At 45.7% G+C, this 21,251-nt stretch overlaps 1 protein-coding gene across 48 annotated transcripts in view; it reads left to right on the top strand.

Annotated features, from left to right (window-relative positions):
* Positions 1-21,251, top strand: part of LOC129837928 (regulating synaptic membrane exocytosis protein 2-like) — a 244,298-nt gene that overhangs the window by 153,795 nt on the left and 69,252 nt on the right. For 18 of the 48 annotated variants that reach the window (XM_055904461.1, XM_055904469.1, XM_055904466.1 and 15 more), the window contains 10 exons: positions 1,771-1,901; positions 2,364-2,556; positions 3,201-3,360; positions 3,662-3,688; positions 5,489-5,557; positions 7,778-7,916; positions 8,246-8,353; positions 12,113-12,241; positions 15,518-15,703; positions 17,355-17,467. In XM_055904461.1, coding sequence (XP_055760436.1) covers positions 1,771-1,901; positions 2,364-2,556; positions 3,201-3,360; positions 3,662-3,688; positions 5,489-5,557; positions 7,778-7,916; positions 8,246-8,353; positions 12,113-12,241; positions 15,518-15,703; positions 17,355-17,467 — 1,255 coding nt within the window. Of the gene's footprint in view, positions 1-1,770; positions 1,902-2,363; positions 2,557-3,200; positions 3,361-3,661; positions 3,689-5,488; positions 5,558-7,777; positions 7,917-8,245; positions 8,354-10,481; positions 10,548-12,112; positions 12,242-15,517; positions 15,704-17,354; positions 17,468-21,251 lie in introns of all 48 variants that reach the window. The other 30 variants (XM_055904468.1, XM_055904471.1, XM_055904511.1 and 27 more) reach the window with 14 other exon arrangements.

Genomic DNA, 21,251 nt, shown 5'->3' with positions numbered 1-21,251 from the left:
AGTGTTATGCTCTACTTAACCAGGCCATGCAATAATGTCAATGCAAATGATGTGGCTGACTGTACAGGAAATATAGGCAGTGAAATGTATTACATCAGGGGTATAATTTCAATTTCAACTTTTCAAGGTGAATCTGTCGCTTAAGTGTTATACCATTAGTCATATGGGCAGTGCTGTAGTATGGTCAGAATTGCACGTACATCTTTTCCATAGGGGACTTGTGTTGAGGAAGTTTTTCTAGTGCAAGCTGTTTGACCTGAAGGCCCCTACTGCCTATGTTGTTTGACAATATCAGATCTCCTGACTGATCTTGTATGTATTAAGTGCTTGCTGTTGCTTTGTATTGCTGCATGCATAAGGAAATAACTATGATAGTCAATGCAATGATCAAGACTCCTCCCGTCATTATCTACATAAGTATGGGCAAGTGCTTAGAAGGCTTGATTTTCCTCTAGTATTTCATTTAATTTTCTTTAAACAAATATTTAGCAAATTTTTTTTTAAACAAATATTTCCGTAAATGTTCTTTATTTCATTTCTTACTTCTAAGTGTTCTCTCTTATGTCCATACTTCGCTCTGACAAGTGTGAAGTGTCTTTGATGCCACTCATGACAGCATGATTGATTTATATGTATATTTTAACTATACACTGAGTATCTGACACTGCATTGCAGGGCTCTACAGTGCGACCATTTTACTAGCATATGCGCCTAAATATTTTGCTGTGCGTCCTGGAATTTTAATTTAGGAGCACTAGTACGCCTACAAAAATGAAGGATTCTAGCTTTATTACCTCAAATATTTTTCATTGTGCTCGTAAATATCTTTGTGTGTGCCTACATTTTTCAACTTAGGTTGAAAACGTGCTCCTTGTAAAAAAGGTCAGCGTAGAGGCCTGCATTGTGTTGTATGGTTCCAAATACAATTTCACACTCAAATCAGTAAGTGTTCATTTCAAAGCATGTTGGTCTAATTCTCATGTTGTGATGGTTTAGATACCAAGAGTTAGGATACTGTAGATATGAATAAAGATACACATACTGTATAATCCTTTCCACTCAAACACACCTAGAAAATGTGTCTAGAGCAGCCGCAGGGTAAGATGTAGGTCATGGTAAGATTCAGGTCATGGTAAGATGTAGGTCATGGTAAGAAATAGGTCATGGTAAGATGTAGGTCATGGTAAGATGTAGGTCATGGTAAGATGTAGGTCATGGTAAGATGTAGGTCATGGTAAGATTTAGTTCATGGTAAGATGTAGGTCATGGTAAGATGTAGGTCATGGTAAGATTTAGGTCATGGTAAGATTTAGGTCATGGTAAGATTTAGGTCATGGTAAGATTTAGGTCATGGTAAGATGTAGGTCATGGTAAGAAATAGGTCATGGTAAGATATACAGTACAGATCTGTATCACCCCCCCCCCCCCCCCCCCCCCCCCCCGCTAAGCATGTGACCTGCTAATGCCTAAACCAGGGGTGGCCACCCCTCTTCCAGGAGAGATACTGCCTACAGGCTTTAACTCCAGCCCTGCTTTAATCTAACACAATCCAGTGATTTTACTAATTAGCTGCTCACCATGCAGGACCTTGATTAGCTGAATCAGGTGTGTTTGTTAGTTAATATAGAGCAGGGCTGGTGCTAAACCCTGCATTCCCAGTCGCTTTCCAAGTGGAGGGTTAAGAGGTTACCCTGATATAGAGCCCCCCCCCCTCCCCCCTCCCTACTGGCAGCCCATTGACCATGTGACCCTGTTCTGTCCCATCCATAGGTCAAACTGTGGTATGACAAAGTGGGCCATCAGCTAATAGTCACCATCCTGGGAGCCAAGGACCTGCCTTCTAGGGAAGATGGCCGCCCCAGGAACCCTTACGTCAAAATCTACTTCCTCCCTGACAGAAGGTAAGAGTAGAGACAGTAACTACAGAATGATCTAGCTAGCAGTATTTCACTTCATTCCATTCACAGGCATTTCTTAGTGGCTAGACCTATCCTCCAATATCCTAAAGTTGCCATTGGTTGATTGATACAGATTTGGGCACTCGCATAATAGTCTCACTGAATGTTGAATTTATGGTAAGAATGTCTTTGGTTTTATTTACCTATACATTTGTTTCTTCTGGTAATTGATTTTGGGGACATGTCACATTGCATTTAAACTGCTGTCGTCACAAAGATCATCATGTGATCACATTGACCTACACCTTCACTGCGCTCAGAGAACCCCTTCTCAGACAGATGGAAGTAATGCTAGAAAGTTGAACAGGGCTCCAACATGACGCTCCCTCCCCAGCTCATCCCATCGTCCTGTGCTGTGTTGACCTGTTCGAGAGGCTTTTCTACCATGGTTGTAAATAAAAACAGTTTGAATTATTGTTCCTCCAGCGACAAAAGCAAGAGGAGAACAAAAACGGTAAAGAAATCCTTAGAGCCCAAATGGAACCAGACCTTTATGTATTCTCCTGTGCACCGGCGGGAGTTCCGTGAGCGCATGTTGGAGATCACCCTGTGGGACCAGGCCAGGGTCAGGGAGGAGGAAAGTGAGTTCCTGGGAGAGGTAAGCCCATCCATCTCTTTTTGTTTCTTTATAGTTTTCTATTGTTTTATGGACAGAGACAGTCGGAAGGTAGTTAGATAGACATGTATAGAGGGACACGGAGATAAGCGGCTGAGGCTATATTTGTAACAAGAGTCGGCAGCGCCACCACTTAACCAGACTCAGGCACTCATCCGTCTCTGATATAATACCAAACATACCCATCTAGTCAGGATTAGGACAGTAACTCTGATAGCTCAACTAATCCAACCAATAGAGTCAAGCTCTTGATTAAACCCTACATTCCATAGGAAGGATGATAGGCTACTGGGGGTTGATGTCATCAACCCATGATGCTTACTGTAACATCAGCACATACTCACATACTCTGTCCTCACTGCCAATAAGGTTGCAGAATTCTGGTAACTTTCCCAGAATTCCCAGGTCTTCCAGAAATCCTCCCGGTTGGAGGGAATAAGCAGGAAATCCAGAATCTTCCAATCAGGATTGCCTGAAAACCTTATTTAAAAAATGATGTCGGGCCATGCCTGTGGAGGTCTTGCTGATCTGCTCTGGAATGAGTCTAGTTAGCAGTGGCTAGTGTATTGAGGAGTGTGTGTGTGTGTGTGTGTGTGTGTAGTGACGTTGGTGTGTTTCTCCTTTAGATACTGATAGAGCTGGAGACAGCCCTGCTGGATGATGAGCCTCACTGGTACAAGCTGCAGACCCACGACGTGTCCTCCATGCCCCTCCCCCGCGCCTCGCCCAACCCCCAGCGCAGACAGCTCCACGGAGAGAGCCCCACGAGGAGGCTACCCATACAGAGTAGGTTTACCCCTCTGCCCTAACATCCATAACCTGTATACTTGTCTATACTAGAACTGTGTAGGAAAGCTCCTGTCTGTTCGAACCCCAAACCTCAGGATAGGGAATGAGACATGAGTGGCGAACCAACCGTTCATCTGATGATTTTGAAAAGCCAATATGGTGGCTGGCAGGTGCCCTGTTACCAACTGTCTTTGCCTGTCTGCCAAAGCCTGAATGATTTATGAAGTATTTATTACTGTTAGTATGTTCATATGGTGTTTGTTTTCTTATCTCTTTCAACTCAACCTGATACTTACAGACAAGGGGCCGTATTCGTACAATTCAGGTAACGGTCCCCGCTTGTTGTTCCACGCTGCTCTCTCCACTCGGCTCTCTCTCCACTCAGTGTTGCTGTTCATACGAAGACTCTGTCTCTCCCCTCTGCTTCAGTCCTACTGCACTGTTCTCTATCTCCAAAGTGTTCTCTCACTCCACTCCTCCATTAGCTATCCCACAATTCCCTTTAATCCTCGCTATGCTCCCTCTCCGCTCCACCGCAGTCCTTAAACAAGATGGCTGCCTCATGCTCAGTCTCGGGCCCGGCAGGTTTCTGTTTCCCAGTCCAGATCCTGGTGATTTAGCTCTACCAGAAGATCTCTGTCCACTCCTCTGTTTATCATTTGAATATGTTGACCACTTGTTTTCCCAGTGCAATGCATTGTCTCATCTCCTGCCCTATGCCAACACTTTCCTTTTGAAAAACATTATGATAATTGTGCTGGTTTTTGCTCTTCTTCTCCTCTGCTTGTGTCTGTGTATGTTGTGTCTGTTGGGTGTGAACTTGTATTTGCACTTGACTTGACATATTTCTATTGTATGTAACCTGCACATGTATTTCCAATGTTAAGGCTTGAGATTAGCTGGGACAATTTTTACGGGGCATCTGTGTGTGTGTGAGGTGAAAGAGCTGACCGCTCTACAACAAGAGTGTTAAAACAGTTTCAGCCCGTCTGAGACGTGAGGGAGAGGGAGAGGGAGGCTGAGAGAGCGGCTGCCAGAAAAAGAGAGGCTGCCAGAAATAGAGAGGAAGAGAGAGGCTGAGAGAGCGGCTACCAGAAAAAGAGAGGCAGAGAAAGGCTGAGAGAGCGGCTGCCAGAAAAAGAGAGGCAGAGAAAGGCTGAGAGAGCGGCTGCCAGAAAAAGAGAGGCAGAGAAAGGCTGAGAGAGCGGCTGCCAGAAAAAGAGAGGCAGAGAGAGGCTGAGAGAGCGGCTGCCAGAAAAAGAGAGGCAGAGAGAGGCTGAGAGAGCGGCTGCCAGAAAAAGAGGCAGAGAAAGGCTGAGAGAGCGGCTGCCAGAAAAAGAGAGGCAGAGAGAAGCTGAGAGAGCGGCTGCCAGAAAAAGAGAGGCAGAGAAAGGCTGAGAGAGCGGCTGCCAGAAAAAGAGAGGCAGAGAGAAGCTGAGAGAGCGGCTGTCAGAAGGCAGCGCTTGTCATTTCTGTAAAAGCCCAAGTGTCCAGTTGATTTAAGTTGACTGAACAGTGAATAAGTCAGAAAAACAACCGAGTGCAGAGTGAGAGAGGGGACGACTCGGGATGAGGAAGGGATTAGTTGTGTAGACGGTGGAGATGGTAGAATACCTCTCAGACTACATCTTCACATGTACATTGAATGATTGAAATGTCAATTCAAAGCGCCACCGTGAAAACATCACGTCTCACACTAGCTATATGTTACAGCTGTTCTCTTTAAATGAGACTTTATACCACACTGTATCTAAAATAGGCAGCTCCCACGTTGGTGGGGAAAACCAGAAGAGTCAGACAGTATATTTCAGGAGAGTAAATGTAGGTCTTGGTTGCCTGTGTTGGTTATGAAGTGTGGTCAGTGATGATCAATGTAAGAACGTGACTTTGAGATATAATACTGTTTTAATAGTGTTCTTAAAATAAAAAGTGTTCTATTTCTGTGTCTGCTGCTTTTCCTGACTATGTCCAGGACCTGGGCATTGATCTAGAGTCTAGAGACCAACTGGACAACACTGGTGACAGCTAGGCCACAGAGCCATGGTCTGACCAGGGGAAGAGTACAGACCCTGGAGTAAACTAACCTCTATCCTCCTCTTCTCTCCTTACCCCATCTCTCCTCCAGGATCTCAGAGAATCAGCGACAGTGAGATCTCTGACTATGACTGTGAAGATGGTGTTGGGGTAGTGTCAGGTAAGATACTTCTGACAGAGTCACACATGATTAGTAATCAGTATACTGTCGATGCAGCTAACACAGGGGTAAACAGTATATTAACATACAGCTGTATGTATGTCAATGTACTGTACTGGATCATGTGATGTTTTAAAAGAAGGTAGCTAGCTAAGATACTGCAGGAGCTCTACAAGGAGCAGGGAGTTTCTTCTCCTTCCCTCTGCACTACAGTAACTAGCTGCTCTCCTCGACACAGGCAGCAAGCGCCCACGCTAGTCTCAACCTGCCGCTGATGCACATCAAATGAGAGGCTGTTGCCAGAGAGAGAGTAGATTACTGTAGCAGGCCAGGCAGCACACAGACAGCTGTGTGTGTGTGTTTATGTGTGTGTGTGTGTGCGTGTGTGCGTGCGTGTGTGCGTGCATGTGTGTGTAATAGATGAGGAGGAAACCCTCCCACCTCTGTAACATTCTCATCAGTCCCCCTCTCTCACATCACAGCCTCCTCTCTCACTACGCCCATAATATCCCTTCACTCAGTGGGAATACCCCTCTCCTATCTCTCTCATCTTCCCTTGTTTCCCAGAGATTTTTGCTAATCCCCTTTCCTCCTACATTCTCCATATCCAACTACTGATACTACACTAAGGGAGAAGAGATGATAACTATTCACAGGAATAATAGATTGATTGTTTTTTTTGAATTGGGATGTCACTGCTGTGTTTTTAACTAGGATAATGCAGTCATTCTTCTCTGCTGGCTATGTCCTGTTAATTCAGATCTGAGCTTCTCTCCTCTATACACAGTATATATGCTTAACACACAGTTTCTAGTCATGTGTGAAGAGGCTTGTCAAGAGAACCAATGAATTACATTTGGGTTGTGCACGTAAAGCAAGCTGATTGCAGAGCTGGGTACTTAGTTACCCCAGTGTTGGGCTGATAGTTAGACTGCAGATGTTAGATAGTGAAATGTAATGATGTCAGGTGGAATTGGTTTAATGTTTCTCTGTTTCTACTATAGTAAATATGTATGACGTAGTGTTATGCAGGACTTGATTGTGAATAATTTAAACATAATATACATTCACGTAATACTGTCCTTTTTTTGTTATCTGGATTCCTTCTATGTATAATTTGAAGGAATTCAGGTTTTCGCATGAAGGAATTCAGGTTTCACAATGCCGCAAACTCACTTTCAAACATATTTGGAAGAGAAAATGTAATGATTTGGAGATAATTGATAGAAGTATCAAACTAAAGTAGCTGTGAAGGTTAAACTTTTCCTCTCATATTTCATAATGTCTTGTGTTTCCTTCCTAATCCTACCTTTGATTCACGGTTACGTTTAACTCATTTTAATGTGCTATACACTCTATTGAATATTAATCAACGTTAATGGTGCAAAGCATTGACCTTAACCATGCTTCCTGGCTATGGATGATTATTGAATAATGAACTCATTCAAGTTCGATGGACTAATCAGTCTAGCAGGGAAAAGTCATTATAATGTTTCTGATTTTTGAAAGCTATTTTCATGTTTAATGCAAAAATGTTAACCGCAATGACTTGAATCACATGAACATTGAGTTGAGACCAAGCCCTCATTTATTTGAATGTAGAGAGCCTCAGCATTTAGAAAATTGAAAGCCACCAACCATTATGCCACTGTGTGCAACTTCTGAAAAGTTTGAAAGAATCCTCTGAAAATAAATGTTGCCGTTGACAGGATGGTCGTTTTTTGCAGCAGTGTGTATGGTCAATAGGGAGGAAAGGTTGTAGCCTGGTACCAGATCAGTTTGTGCTGCCTTGCCAACTAGACACAACAGTACACACAGATCTGGGACCAGGTTAGAGAGGCTGCGCTCAGAACGATGAGTCTTTCTCTGAATGACTTCTGACATCACTCTCTCTCTCTGTTTCGCTATCTGTTTCTCTCTCTGTATCTCTTTTTCTCTCTGCTTCTGTCTTTCTGTCTCTCTGTTTCTCTCTCTCTTTCTCTCTGTTTGTCTCTCTATGTTTCTCTTTCTGTTTCTCTCTCTGTATCTCTGTTTATCTCTCGGTTTGTCTCTCTCTGTTTGTCTCTCTCTGTATCTGTTTCTCTCTCTCTTTCTCTATGTTTCTGTCTCTCTCTGTTTCTCTTTCTGTTTCTCTCTCTCTCTCTCTCTCTCTTTCCCCCTCTCTCTCTCTCTTTCCCCCTCTCTCTCTCTCTCTTTTCCCCTCTCTCTCTCTCTCTCCAGACTACCGGCAGAACGGCAGGGACCTACATAGTTCCACGTTGTCTGTCCCCGAGCAGGCGATGTCATCCAACCACTGCTCGCGGTCGGCAGACATGAACCGGGCGAGGTCGCGGTCTCCCAGCGTCCCCCCTCCACAGAGGTAACTCCCCCATCTCACTTGTCCCCGTCCAGTCCAGCATCCAAAGTTGTATCCCTTCCTCAAAAACAGTTTGTGCCAAACTGCACCACACTGGGATCTGAGAACCCCAACTGATATCAGAGGTTGTCCTTTAAGCGGTATCTCTGTGATAGTTGTCTTGATAGTAGAACGTTTAACCCATATAACCGATACTGGGATCTCACTCACACTGACAGTGATTGCATTAAGGTGAGTAGGTGCATCCCCGAGCCACTAGGGGACACTGTGGGGAGTTTGTACTGTGACTGTACCGTACTAGGGGGTTGATCCAGTGATTCTGTTGTGTACAGCAGAAGTCTGGACCCCGGCTATGACATTGACCCCGCCTCGTCTCAGTACAGCTCCTCCAGTAGAGTTGACCGGCGCAGTGTGTCCGATGACCACCACTCACCTGACAGGTAGATACCCCTGTCTCAAACAGCTTGACACAGCCTAACACAGCCCCACACAACCTCATACAGCCTCACACAGCAGCTCCTGCAGACAACCAACTGGGACTGACAGGGTTTCAACCCGGGTTGTCTGCGAGCCACAAGACTGTGTAACTGTTAGACCTCTGAGCTAAAGCCTAGGCATTAGCTCGGGAGCTAACCCAAATGTTCAGGTCTCAGGCGCGGTTACTAATCACATGAGCGTGGTTTCACTGAACTGCCTCCGTTACACAACCTTACACCTGTGTAATCTGCCTGATGCTTTCACACCTAGAACTGCTATACGGATATCTCACCAAGTGCTCACAAGTCAACCTGTCCCTTTCCCCAACCTGTTCCTTTTCCAAGAACTCCAATCTCCTCTCCGATGTCCTGCATTAGGTGGATCTTTAACTAACCTCTTCTCTTCTTTGTGTTGAAATCGTGTTGCCTTATTAATACTGAGAGGGGATCATTAACTCCGGTGCTCAGACTCATTAGAATCAACAATCTGTATCCCAAATGGCACCCTATTCCCTATTAATAGTATACTACTTTTAAACATGGCTCATATGTTCAAGATTCAAGTTTTATTAGTGGTGACGGGATACACATGGTATACACCGTCCACCGTCTCCACAACACAACAACAATAACAAATAAGAAAAGATAAGAATAGGGCTCTGGCCAAAAGTAGTGCGCTATGTAGGGAATAGGGTTCCATTTGTGACACATCCTGTGTTTGTCTGGGGCCATGTGATGTTGTGATGTTCCTTCCTCCACCACACCTGAGACTATAGAAATAGAATCTCTAGAATGGACAACCCCAGTCAAGTTATAACCCATCAGTGTACTGTCAAATTGCTGTGGTCTGAGGGGTCTTTCCCATTCTAGTCATACTGTTTGTCCCGCTATAGCACCAACACCAGCCCAGCGTCTCAGACATACAGCTCAGCCTTGGCACAGTTCTCTTCTCCTTACTTACTTACCCCTCCCATCATCCAATTAAGTTTATTTGATATTTGTGAGGCGAGGATTGGCTGAGGCAGCCTAAATCAGGGCCAGGAAATGCACTTATCTAGATTGTGTGTGACAGATAGTTGCTCACTAAGACTGTATTTCAGCTTCCCCTTAATCAACCACTGCTGTTATTTATTGAAAACAGTTGAAAATTAGGAAAAAGGAAATGAGTCATGGGTTGCATACCAAATGGCCCCCTATAGGGCTCTGGTCAAAAGTAGTGCACTGTAAAGGGAATAGGGTGCCATTTGGTATGCCCATAGAGAATTTGGAAATGACCCAGTCTACCTTTAAATAATAATAATTCTTTATTATTATTATTTCATTATTTTGGGGAATTTACATTTTTAACAGGTTGTTTTATATTGCCTATGTGTTATTTTGTTTTGAAATCCAACAACATATTAATGTACTTGTGTTTGTTTTTCATTTTATTTTGTAAAGTTATTAACTAATGCACAAATGGATGTACAGACATTTGGAGAGTTAGGGGCCTAGTCCTGAATTGGATTGTGAATCCCATACAGTAACTCCAACAACATTCAGTATCTTACAAGGTTTGGATTGAATCCACTGGGACTGATGTTGATTTGCAGCAGCATGTGGGTTACAGTACAGAACAGTAAGTTAGGAGCGCCTCATCATGCATCTCAATGGGCTTTCTAACCTGATGAAGGACTGCACCATTATCCTCTCCTCTTCCATGGCTGTACTCCCTTCTCTCCTCCAACACTGTACCGCCCACTCTCTCTCTTTCTCTCTCTCCCTGTGTCTCTCTCTCACGATCTCTCTCTCCCATATCTCTCTCGCTATCTCTCTCGTTCTCTCTCTGCCTGTGTCTCTTTCTCGCTATCTCTCTCTCTCTCTCTCTCTCTCTCTCTCTCTCTCTCTCTCTCTCTCTCTCTCTCTCTCTCTCTCTCCGTCTCTCTCTCTCTCTCTCTCTCTCATCCTGTCTCTCTCTCGCTATATCTCTTTCTCCCCGTGTCTCTCTCTCTCTCGCCCCATGTGTCTCTCGCTCTCTCTCTTTCTCCCTCTTCTCCCTCCCCATTCAGCCCCATCCAACCATGTCTCTGTTCTCTCCCTTCATGTCTCGCAGCCATTTTCTCACCCTACCTCGATCCAGACGCTGTCAACCTAGTGATGATCATCAGAAGGAACCCAGGTAGACTCTTACCTGACAGTGCATGTTCCTCCCTCCATCACACCCTCCACTCCGCCCCCTGTCTGTCTGGTGGAAGCTGCTGGCCTATCAAGCTTCAAGCCTGTGTTGGTTTAATGTCAATGGCGCACAAACCTATCCACTTCACATCCAAAGCCAATGCCATTGACGACACAACGTGTGGTGTGGTGTGGTGTGGTGTGGGCAGCCAGGTATATATTTCTGCCTTTCCAGACAAATATACTGTATATGCATAAGTGTAGTGTGTGGCCTTTTGTACTCAGTAGAATTAAACAGGTGGGCCACTCAATGGCCCATAAACTCTTAGAAAAAAAAGGTGCTATCTAGAACCTAAAAGAGTTCTTCGGCTGTCCCCATAGGAGAACCCTTTGAAGGACCCTTTTGGTTCCAGGTAGAACCCTTTTGGTTCCAGGTAGAACCCTTTTGGATCCAGGTAGAACCCTTTTGGTTCCAGGTAGAACCCTTTTTGGTTCCAGGTAGAACCCTTTTGGTCCCAGGTAGAACCCTTTTGGTTCCAGGTAGAACCCCTTTTGGTTCCATGTAGAACCCTTTTTGGTTCCAGGTAGAACCCTTTTGGTTCCAGGTAGAACCCTTTCCCCAGAGGATTCTATATGGAACCAATAAGATACAGAATCAGGATCACTCCTCATTTGGGCACAGTTTCATCATTGATTACGTATCTTTATTGGTAGACAAATACATAGCCCGCTATTTGTTATCTTCGATTGTACCTTGAAATATACCTCAAAGAAACTAGCCTGTCAATAGTCTGAAATGGATGTCCTGTGAAATGAAATGGATGTTTTTTTCTGTTTGTGAAGAGTTGTCCAGCAGAGGTAGTTCCCCCTGCCCAGTGTTGTACCAGTCTATATGACAGTATATGAATCCTATATATCTGATATGCACTCCTTATGGTGGCTACCCATCCACAGCGGTCAAGGTGGATGTTGTGTTTGGATCAACCCACAAGAGAATAGTAGAGGTACAGAGAGTTGGTGCACCCCTATCAACTGTCCCTTTAACAGTCTACAGAGAGTTGGTGCGCCCCCATCAACTGTCCCTTTAACAGTCTACAGAGTTGGTGCGCCCCCATTAACTGTCCCCTTAACAGTCTACAGAGTTGGTGCGCCCCCATCAACTGTCCTCTTAACAGTCTACAGAGTTGGTGCGCCCCCATCAACTGTCCTCTTAACAGTCTACAGAGTTGGTGCGCCCCCATCAACTGTCCCCTTAACAGTCTACAGAGAGTTGGTGCGCCCCCATCAACTGTCTCCTTAACAGTCTACAGAGTTGGTGCGCCCCCATTAACTGTCCCCTTAACAGTCTACAGAGAGTTGGTGCACCCCCATCAACTTTCACCTTAACAGTCTACAGGGAGTTGGTGCGCTTCCATCAGTTGTCCCCAACTGTCCCCAGGGTCATGTGAAAAACAGGTTCCTTCCACAGGTTCATGACCTTCTCTCTCTCTCTGTCCCACCTGACCAACCTGGTGTTAAGGTATTCTTAAAACAGACATTGACTCCCTCTGACCGCTCTCTTTTCGCCAGCCGCAACCACCGCATATCCAACATCAGTCGAGAAGAGGCTGTCAGGTTACTGCGCTCCACTAGGATGTCCCGAGCCCACTCAGAGGGCGCGTACTCCTCCTCTGCTTCCGTCGACTATGACTACAAGAGGTATTCACATTACAGTGTCTCTACGTATATTTCCACAGTCAGCCATTTTGTGGGTCTTTTTCTCTGTAGTCGTCTGTATGACATTAAAACATTTTCTATGTGATTGTAAAAGGTGATGAACCCCACGTGATATCCTGGGTGATATCTGGTTCTGGAGCATGTCATCACAGCTCTGCTCAAGTTGTGTACCAGACCCATAAACCACACAACTGCCTCCAATTACTGTGTAATATTGAGGCTGCTGCGAGCTCTCGTGTCTCGACATCGGTTGTGACACATGTATCGTACTCTGTTGCTGTTTTGTTGTCATGCCTACTAGTCTACCATCAGTGGTAAGATGACAAGTTGTGTTTGTGATCAGTGGTGTCCTGTTTGTATCTGGGTAAATAAAGACTGGCTCGTCATTGGTAGCTCTGATGATCAGCTCTGCAGGTAATACTGTATAAGGGCTGCATTGAACAAAAGGACACATGGCCTTTTGATGCTGCTGGTGGTAATGGGATGTTTACCTTTCCTTTATTAATGCATGGTTGTCTCTCTAACATTACCCCCGCCATCTTGGATGGCCTGGAGTATTATTAACAGTGGTTAACTGTATGTCTGCAGTTTGATTTGATCTGGCCCTCTCTGTCTTCCTCAAACCATGTCATTTTCATTCTGATGAAGGCCAATATGGCCGATACGTCAGTACCACATGAGTGAAGGATATTTTTAACATCTGAAGAAGGAGAACTGCCTAGCCATTTCTCCATGCTGACTCTGAGGGTCTGTCTGTTTCTCTTCTGTCCTGGACCTGACTGACTTTCTCTATACCCAGGCTGTGCCAGCCCTATGATGGCCTAGGTTCAGGCTCAGGTTCCCCCCAGGTGCATGTGCCAGGCCCGATGTTGTGATGTGCCAGTTCAGCGGGCTGGGCCGAGCCGAGCACTCCCAAATGACGCCCTAGTCCTTATACAATCCTACTTTTGACCAGAGTCCTATGGGCCCTGGTAAAATGTAGTGCACTAAATAGGGAATAGGGTTTCATTTGGAACGCAACGTCACACTCTCAGCACCCCCTGGAGAAATTCTGCAAATAGCTCCTCCTGGGCTCCCATCGCTGCCATCTGGCTGTCAGTCAAAAACGACACATCTTGCATTGTCTCTCCAGGAGAAAGAAACGATGAGTCGCCAGAACTGAGGCAGCGCAACTGACTTTATTCAAGTGTCACAAAGTTTCCCTGAGCGAGGCCGCGGACCAGATAGCTTCACTCTCTCTGTCTGTAGATTGGCAGGGAGATGAATGGTTCTCACGTCCCATGGCAGTCACACAGTCACAGAGGAGAGGAGAATAGATGTCCCTTCCACTCCCATTCCAACTGTGTGCCTTCTCTTTCTGCTATAGCCAGAACGATTAGGAGAGAGAAGGGGGAGAGAGAGAAGGGGGAGAGAGAGACCGAGAGGGAGAGACAGAGAGAGAGAGACGGAGAGGGAAAGACGGAGAGGGAAAGACGGAGAGGGAGAGACGGAGAGGGAGCGACAGAGAGAGAGGGAGCGACAGAGAGAGAGGGAGAGACAGAGAGAGAGAGAGACAGAGAGAGAGAGACGGAGAGGGAAAGACGGAGAGGGAAAGACGGAGAGGGAGCGACAGAGAGAGAGGGAGCGACAGAGAGAGAGGGAGCGACAGAGAGAGAGGGAGCGACAGAGAGAGAGGGAGCGACAGAGAGAGAGGGAGAGAGAGGGAGAGTCAGAGAGAGACAGAGAGGGAGTCAGAGAGAGAGAGAGAGAGAGTGGAGTGGCTCAGAGCCCCGGGTGAGTCGCTGTGGCCCGTGCGGCCCCTGAGAACAGGTCCCTGCCAGCACAGTAGATCTAGACAGTGACCTTGGATAGACGCCATGCTTCTCACACTGTTGGCTGTAGAACTAGACTAAAGTATTTGACTGTGTCCCGAATGGCATCCTATTCCCTTTATAGTGGACTACTTTTGACCAGGGCCCATAGGGTTGAGATGGCAAGTCTATATTGAGGAGACCTCATTTTGTAGCTACGTCAGTAGATGTATAGTTTTAGCAGGAGGAGTGCAGTGGTAGACAAGGTAATGTTACAGTGTAGATGTTACAGTAGCACCGGTGCTGTAGTCGATCTAACTAGACTTTTAATGTTTCTACTGTGCAACAAAGGTGTGCAAAGTATTATCAGAGTATTTACTAACCACACCAGAATTGGGCTGTTTGAGTTAATATTTTGACCGGGTTGAAATCCCAAGGGAATATCCTGAACGGTAGAGAGAGAGAGAGCTATGGTAACAAGTCGTTAGATTCCGACATCTCCTTTACTGTTCAAAGCCATCAGTCCCTGGACATAACGACCTGAGGATCGTAGACCACGAATGGTTATGATGATGGTCACCATCGTTAAAGTCTCAGGCAATGTAAGGTCATTCACTGGCTGATGAAGTGGCTGTGTTGCAATTGGCTGGTCTACAACTGGAGTGACCGCTGTGTTGCAATTGGCTGGTGTAGAACAGGAAGCAGGAAGCATAGCCTCTGCTGGACAGCTTTTCACTCTAACATTTGCTATTTTACTGTGCTGCCACCGTGTCCTCAGTGTTTGGTGTTTGTTTTTGGCTTTGCAAATGCTGCTCATGTCAGATGATAATCCACATCTGGTTAAAATAAGGTATTTTTCTTCATGAGCATTTGCAATGACAATGATATGTCTAACTGATGTGACCTGATTTTCAGATATACACATGCTATTGAGAGGTAATGACACTGACTGCCTATGAAGACGCTTATGGAACAACACGATACAAAACAACAGAATATTCATGTTTTTATTGTACACAATGATACTGTGTAGATTTTCTGTGAAATGCATTTTATTCCATTTTATTTCCAAACTACTCAAAGTGCCAAAAATATATTTTATTTTTCCAACTAGATTTCATTTACATTTTGCAATAGCAGGGCGGAGACAGCTTTCGGCATGTACCTTGCAGGAGCATAGTAAGCTAGTAGGCTGAATGGAAACCAACCAACACATGCTAATCCACTATTCTCTCACATCTCACCCAGTGTCTTTCACTCACAGACAGATTCCAAAGGGCCTCCCACTCACTCACTCTGTCACCTACCACAGATAAGGGACACATTGTCCCCTGCCTGTGCCTGCCCCTCCCTGTCACACCTGCTATGACCTGTTCCTATGGGGCCCAGCCCATGCATGACTCTGCTGTATCATGTCACCTGGTCATCAGCAGCAGCTTCCTTCCCTTCTCTCAATAACGTGTTGCAGGAACCACGGAGCCGTTGATAGACATGTGTATCACAGCAGGTCCAGGTCAGCTGACCAGCGTCCCGCGCTAGAGCGCACCACCACCTCCCGCTCGCGGTCCACGGAGAGGCCCGACTCCACCCTCATGAGGTCCATGCCGTCTTTACCCTCCGGACGCTCCGCCCCTCCCTCACCTGCCTTAACGAGGTGACCAGACAGACACATCTACAGGAGGCTGGTGTCACTTTAAATCAGACGACGGGCTCATTGTAATGGCTGGAATGGAATTCATGGATTGGAATCAAACACATGGGTTTGATGTGTTTCATACTTTTCCATTTCTGCCATTGCAGCCGTTACAATGAGCCCATCCTCCGATTTCTCCTCCCACCAGCCTCCCCTGCATAGTTACTGCCCCACTAATCCAAAGAATAACCAACAACCACCACCCACCCCTCTCTCTGCCTGTCTCACTGCAACCAACCACCACCCACCCAGCATCCAATCAGCATCCAGCCAGCTTACCACTTTATAATTTACTCCGCCCCCTCTCCTAAAGCAACGAATGATGCTGCATTTTCTTCCCCATCCCAGACTGGTAGTTGACTAGATAGTAACTCTTTTTGTTTTTGGAACACACTACTTATACACTACTTTGACTGAGTATAGTAGTGATGGATCACCATTGTGCTTTTCTTTCTTTACTAACATTACCTATTATTATCCTGTAATTACATTTTTTATTCCAGTTGTTTTTTTTTCAAATCTTTTGTAGACCGTCAGATCGCATGGTCCACATTGGTCCACATTGAACGAACGCCCATGGGTGCTGTCCTCACTCTTTCCTTGCAGCTTGATGGGTCGAGTGAAACATGCGATTCATCACCTTTGTTGCAAAACTGATGCTACATTATCTCCAGCATGTCATGTGCCAAATGTCATTGTTTTGATGTGTTTTAGAGTTCACAAACTGGTAGGCGCTGACATGAATTAGAAGGAACCCATATACCCTGCTTTGGCTTACACCAGATATGTAGAATCTATTCAAATCAGTCAGCAACCCACCAATTACAAATGAGCTTGATCATCTGTTATGTGCTTTTAATTAGAGTAAGACACCAGTACTCCTCAATATTAGCCATTTTCAAGCAATAACTTTTAGTCAATAATGTTTAGCAAATTAAGTAATAATTCAAGCTACAGTATTAAATTGATGCATAGCCTGCCTTCAACACATATTGTCAGAATACAGATGTGTTTAGCAGACACACATGCTCAACTGGCAGATGGTGTAAAAACATAATACAAGTCTTATGTGACAAAGAATATCTGTTGAGAATACGTTCAATACGATAGATTGAAAAAATATACTACAGAAAGTAAAAGGTAGTTAGTTATTTACTTGATCAGGTAATTGATCAGTTAATTGATCAGGTAATTGATCAGGTAATTGATCAGTTAATTGATCAGGTAATTGACCAGGTAAATGATCTGTTATGTGTCCAGCTTTCACCGATCCAACAACATGGCAGCATCCCTGGTTGAGCATGGACATGATTGTACATGTCCAGTATATATGTGAACTGACATATATGTGTTTGATACAATTTTCTTCCCATGTTTGGTTCATTACCAACCCCAGTAGACAGTAGTAGTTTGTTTGTTTGATGTGTTGATGTTTCTACAACCAGCCTGAAACCATCCTCTCCTCTTACATAACACAGCAAAGCACGCTGGGAAATGTAGTCCGTCTGCTTGTCCGGGGCCTTCCAACCAATCACAGGTTATCTCTGTGCCTGACCTCTGATCCTTGACTCACCCAGGTTGTACCATTTTGTGCCCCCCCCCCCCCCCGTAGGGCGAACCCCCGCAGCGGATCGGCCCAAACCAGCCCTACCAGTACCCCCATGTCCGACAGGAGAGGCGGTCGGCAACTACCACAGCTTCCACCCACAGGGACCAAGGGCAGAAGTAAGTTCTCAGCTTATTTTCCATACCCAGCTCTGGGCTTCTCTGGTTGCTTTGGTTTGGTGACACCTTAAAGCTATTCTCCATTGGTCACTATGGTCACTTACTTTGGAACAGGTTTGACTTTGATTGAACATCTCTTTGTCAGAAGCAATTGTTTCTTGTTATTTGCTAGTCTTTAGCTGAGTATGGCACCTTGAGATATTGGTTATTTTGTGCCATTAACCTCTGAGTGGGAAAAGACTCATAGCAAGTTTCACAGATACTGCTGTCTGTTGGTTCTCTCTGGTCAGTTGCTCATGAACGACAGAGCTTGGCTCAGAATTCCTTGTTAAGCTGTGTCTTCTGTTTTAGTGAGTTGGTTGTGTGTTCTTATGGTCTCAGTACTCTATATGTTGTCCGTGTTAACCAGGGTGTTCTGTGGAAGGTTTACAACATGTATTGTCTCCTTGGTCAGTGATATTGGTGATGTTGTCTCTTCATAAACATTTAATGTTTTTTATTTTAATATATCTACTCGGTTCCTTTTTTCCATTCCTTCCTCAGACGATGGAGAAGAAGGAACAGATCCTTGTGAAGGTCTGTAACATAGAGTGTAGGTTTGGTCTTTCACAGGAGGTGGGAGTTAGAGAACCCCCCTGTGAAAGACTGAATCTGTCCGCAACGGCAGGGACCAGGGTCCTGTTCAGTAGAGCACATCAAAACAAGATGTTTTACAACGGATAATGAGAATCTGTGTTCTTATTGGACAAGTTCAGAGAGAACCTCCCTGTTTCACTACGTTTCAAAAGGTTTCCTCCCTACTGAACAGCCCTGATTACAGTGGTCCACAGCACCCCCTGTCCTGCTCTATGTTGCAGGCTGTGTGTCTCTCACTCCCTGACTGTGACCTAGCAGTCCTGTGTCCTAGCTTAGCCTCCTAGTCTTCTTTTGGTTCCTACACTGGGTCAGTGTTGTCAACTAGCATCATAGCTTCTATGTTTTTCAGTTGTCATGAGTTCTACTGTAGTTTTGTGTTCTATGTTGAACAGTCCTCCGTTTCGGAGTGCTTCAGAGTGCTCAGGTGAGACGTGTCACTGGGGGTTGTGGCGTGGATACGGTGCAGTAGACTATTTGTGTTTTAAACATGTGTGATTCTGTAACCAGTGTTGTTAGTAGTAAAGTCATTTATCCAGAAACAAAGTAATACATGATTCACTTTTTATTGAGTCTGGGAAGGCTATAGTGTAGTGCCCTTAACTCTCCCTGGTACAAGAGGTATAACTGAGCTGCATGCAGAGAGTTCAAGACTCTCCTTAATGAGGAATCAGAACTACTACAGACAGCGTGATCCTACTTCTCTTACTGAAGCTCTTCAGGGTCACAGACAGAATGACATCTTAAACCATTTGATTCTTCAGCACAAATGTATTGTTCTCGTTTCTCTCCCTAAAATGTTCTGACAGGTTGTAACAGAGCGTGTCACATGATGTAAGGGTGTGGTGATGGAAGAGAGGGGATGAGCCTGAGTTCTCTGGAGCTGCGCTGTTAATTGACAGATTAGCTGAGTGGTGATTGGAGGGAGCGGGCCACGGGAGAGAAGGAGAAGGGAGTGAGAGGGAGAAGTGCAGAGAAAGAAAGAGAGAGAGGGAGAAGGGAGCGGGAGAGAGAGCGAGGGAGAAAGCAGAGCGAAAGAGAGAAAGCCTAGCCGATGCTGAGAACTTGTCAAAGCACTCCCAGAACTCCTTCATCATTGTCAGAAACCATGAGCACTCCTCTCTCCTCCTCGTCTGCAGCCAGCCATCTCTCCTGCCCTCTCTCCTATCCCCCTTCCCGTCTCCCCATCTCTCCTTTGTCTGTCCTCTCTCGCCCTCTGTCCCCATCTCTCTCCTCTCCCCCTCCCCCTCTCCCCCCCTGTCCCTCCTCTCTCTCTCCCTCTGTCCCCATCTCTCTCCTCTCCCCCTTCCCCTCCCTCTTTCTCCCTCCGTCCCCACCTCCCCATACCTGTCTCCCTGTCTCTATCCTATGTCTCTCTCCTCTCCCCCCTTCCGTTTCTCCCCGTCTCTCCCCTTCCCTGTCCCCTATTTCTCTCCCCTCTCTGTGATGGGGTAATGGCAGCGGGTGGGAAAATGGGGGAGGCATTCTAATGTATTGATCCGACCCTGGGCTGACGCTCACACAGAGCCCTGCAGCGTGACACAGCCAGGACTTATCTAATCATGGCACTAATGCTGCTGCTGCTGCTGCATGTGGTACTGATCCATAGAGGCCAGGGGACTGGGGGTTGGCTGGGCTGGGCTGGCCTGACTGGGATTCAAATAGGAGGGTTGTTTGAAATGTTGAGGTAACAGAAATCAAGGCAGAACAGGGAATGTGTATCCAGTCAGGTGTGTGTGTGATTGTACCTTTGTGTTCCCGACCTAGACAAATGATCCATGTTGTGATCCAGTATGATCCATACTGGCTTCAGTTAGATTTGTATTTATTTAACCTGTTTGTTTAACCAGGAATTCCCATTGAGCTCAGAATACCTCTTTTACAAGGTAGACCTGGACCTAGATGTTGTGATATAGTATCTGTGGTAACCCCCCTGTTGAACCGTCCTGCCATGCTTTTATTGTTCCTTTATGTGTACAGGGAAGTCAACATTGAGACCTGAACTAGCTTTGACGACTTTAGCCACAAACTAAGTGATATCTAATCAGCCCCTGTTCCTGTTGTTATCTATCTGTCTCTACTACGACCCCCACCGCTCAGGGGGAACATGGGAGGAGCTAGAGCGGCCTACTGGTGACCTTTGCCCTCTAGAGCAGTACGAGGGAGAGCCAGGTGTGTCTATCTACTGGTGTGTCTCAGAGCAGACTGAGCCTTAAGACTTCCTCGTTCACCTCTGTCACCTTCATGTATGTGCCTCTCTGCTGAGAACTCCACGCCAGTTCTGGGTACAATACATGATGTACTTAAGCTGCACTTTATTTCCTTTGCCTGGTACCATAGAAACCAATGGAATAGTCCTAGAACACTGCAAACTCGAATTTGACCCTGCCTGGTCCACACAGCCTGTACTGGATGGACTATGATGCTGTACCATCTTTATAAGCCCTACAGCCGTTCTGCCCCTCAGCCAAAACCCTTCAAATGTGATCATTTGTTGAGCCAGTATTGTATGAATGTACTGGCTTGAATGAGAGTGTCCAGGGTTGTGTTGGCAGGAGCTGGAGTTTCCCACAGGTCTCTCATCCTAGTTCCTCCTCACCCATCTGTCTGTTCGTTCATTCAGTTAAGTCTTCTGTCTGATAGTAGTAGAATATCTTGGTCATGAAACATGCGGTATACTTCTTGGGTTTTCATATTTGTATGTGTTTGGTCTGTGTGTTGTGCTTGCGTACGTGTGTTCTTACAAGTGTGCGGGCGTGCAAAGACAAACACGTGTGTTTGTGTGTGGTTGTGTGTGTGTGTGTGTGTGTGTGTGTGCGCGCGCATGCCTCTGTGCATGCATCCGTGTTCCATGATCTCATAAAGCTCCATCTGTGTCCCACTACCGTTCAGACTGTGAGGACAGGCCTCAGCCAGGCCCACCTGTGAATGGAAGGAAAGGCAAGTGCATTCAGGAGTGTGCCATTGTGGTGGTGTGTCCTCAATAGTGCCCTCAGGGGTGTGTCAGTGCTGTGGGACTCTGCATGCCAGTTAGCGCTTCCATAGTTCATTTAGTTGACTTTCTTCCGTGTTTCTCTCTCTCTTTTATCTACATTTCATATTTTCTGAGATGATGAATGTGATTGATTATATTTGGGTTGATTTGCAGTGT

The sequence above is a fragment of the Salvelinus fontinalis genome, chromosome 38 (assembly GCF_029448725.1).
Source record: "Salvelinus fontinalis isolate EN_2023a chromosome 38, ASM2944872v1, whole genome shotgun sequence".
Taxonomy (NCBI): Eukaryota; Metazoa; Chordata; class Actinopteri; order Salmoniformes; family Salmonidae; genus Salvelinus; species Salvelinus fontinalis.
Note: the sequence above shows the minus strand (reverse complement) of the source record. Positions and strands in the feature narration are given on the sequence as shown.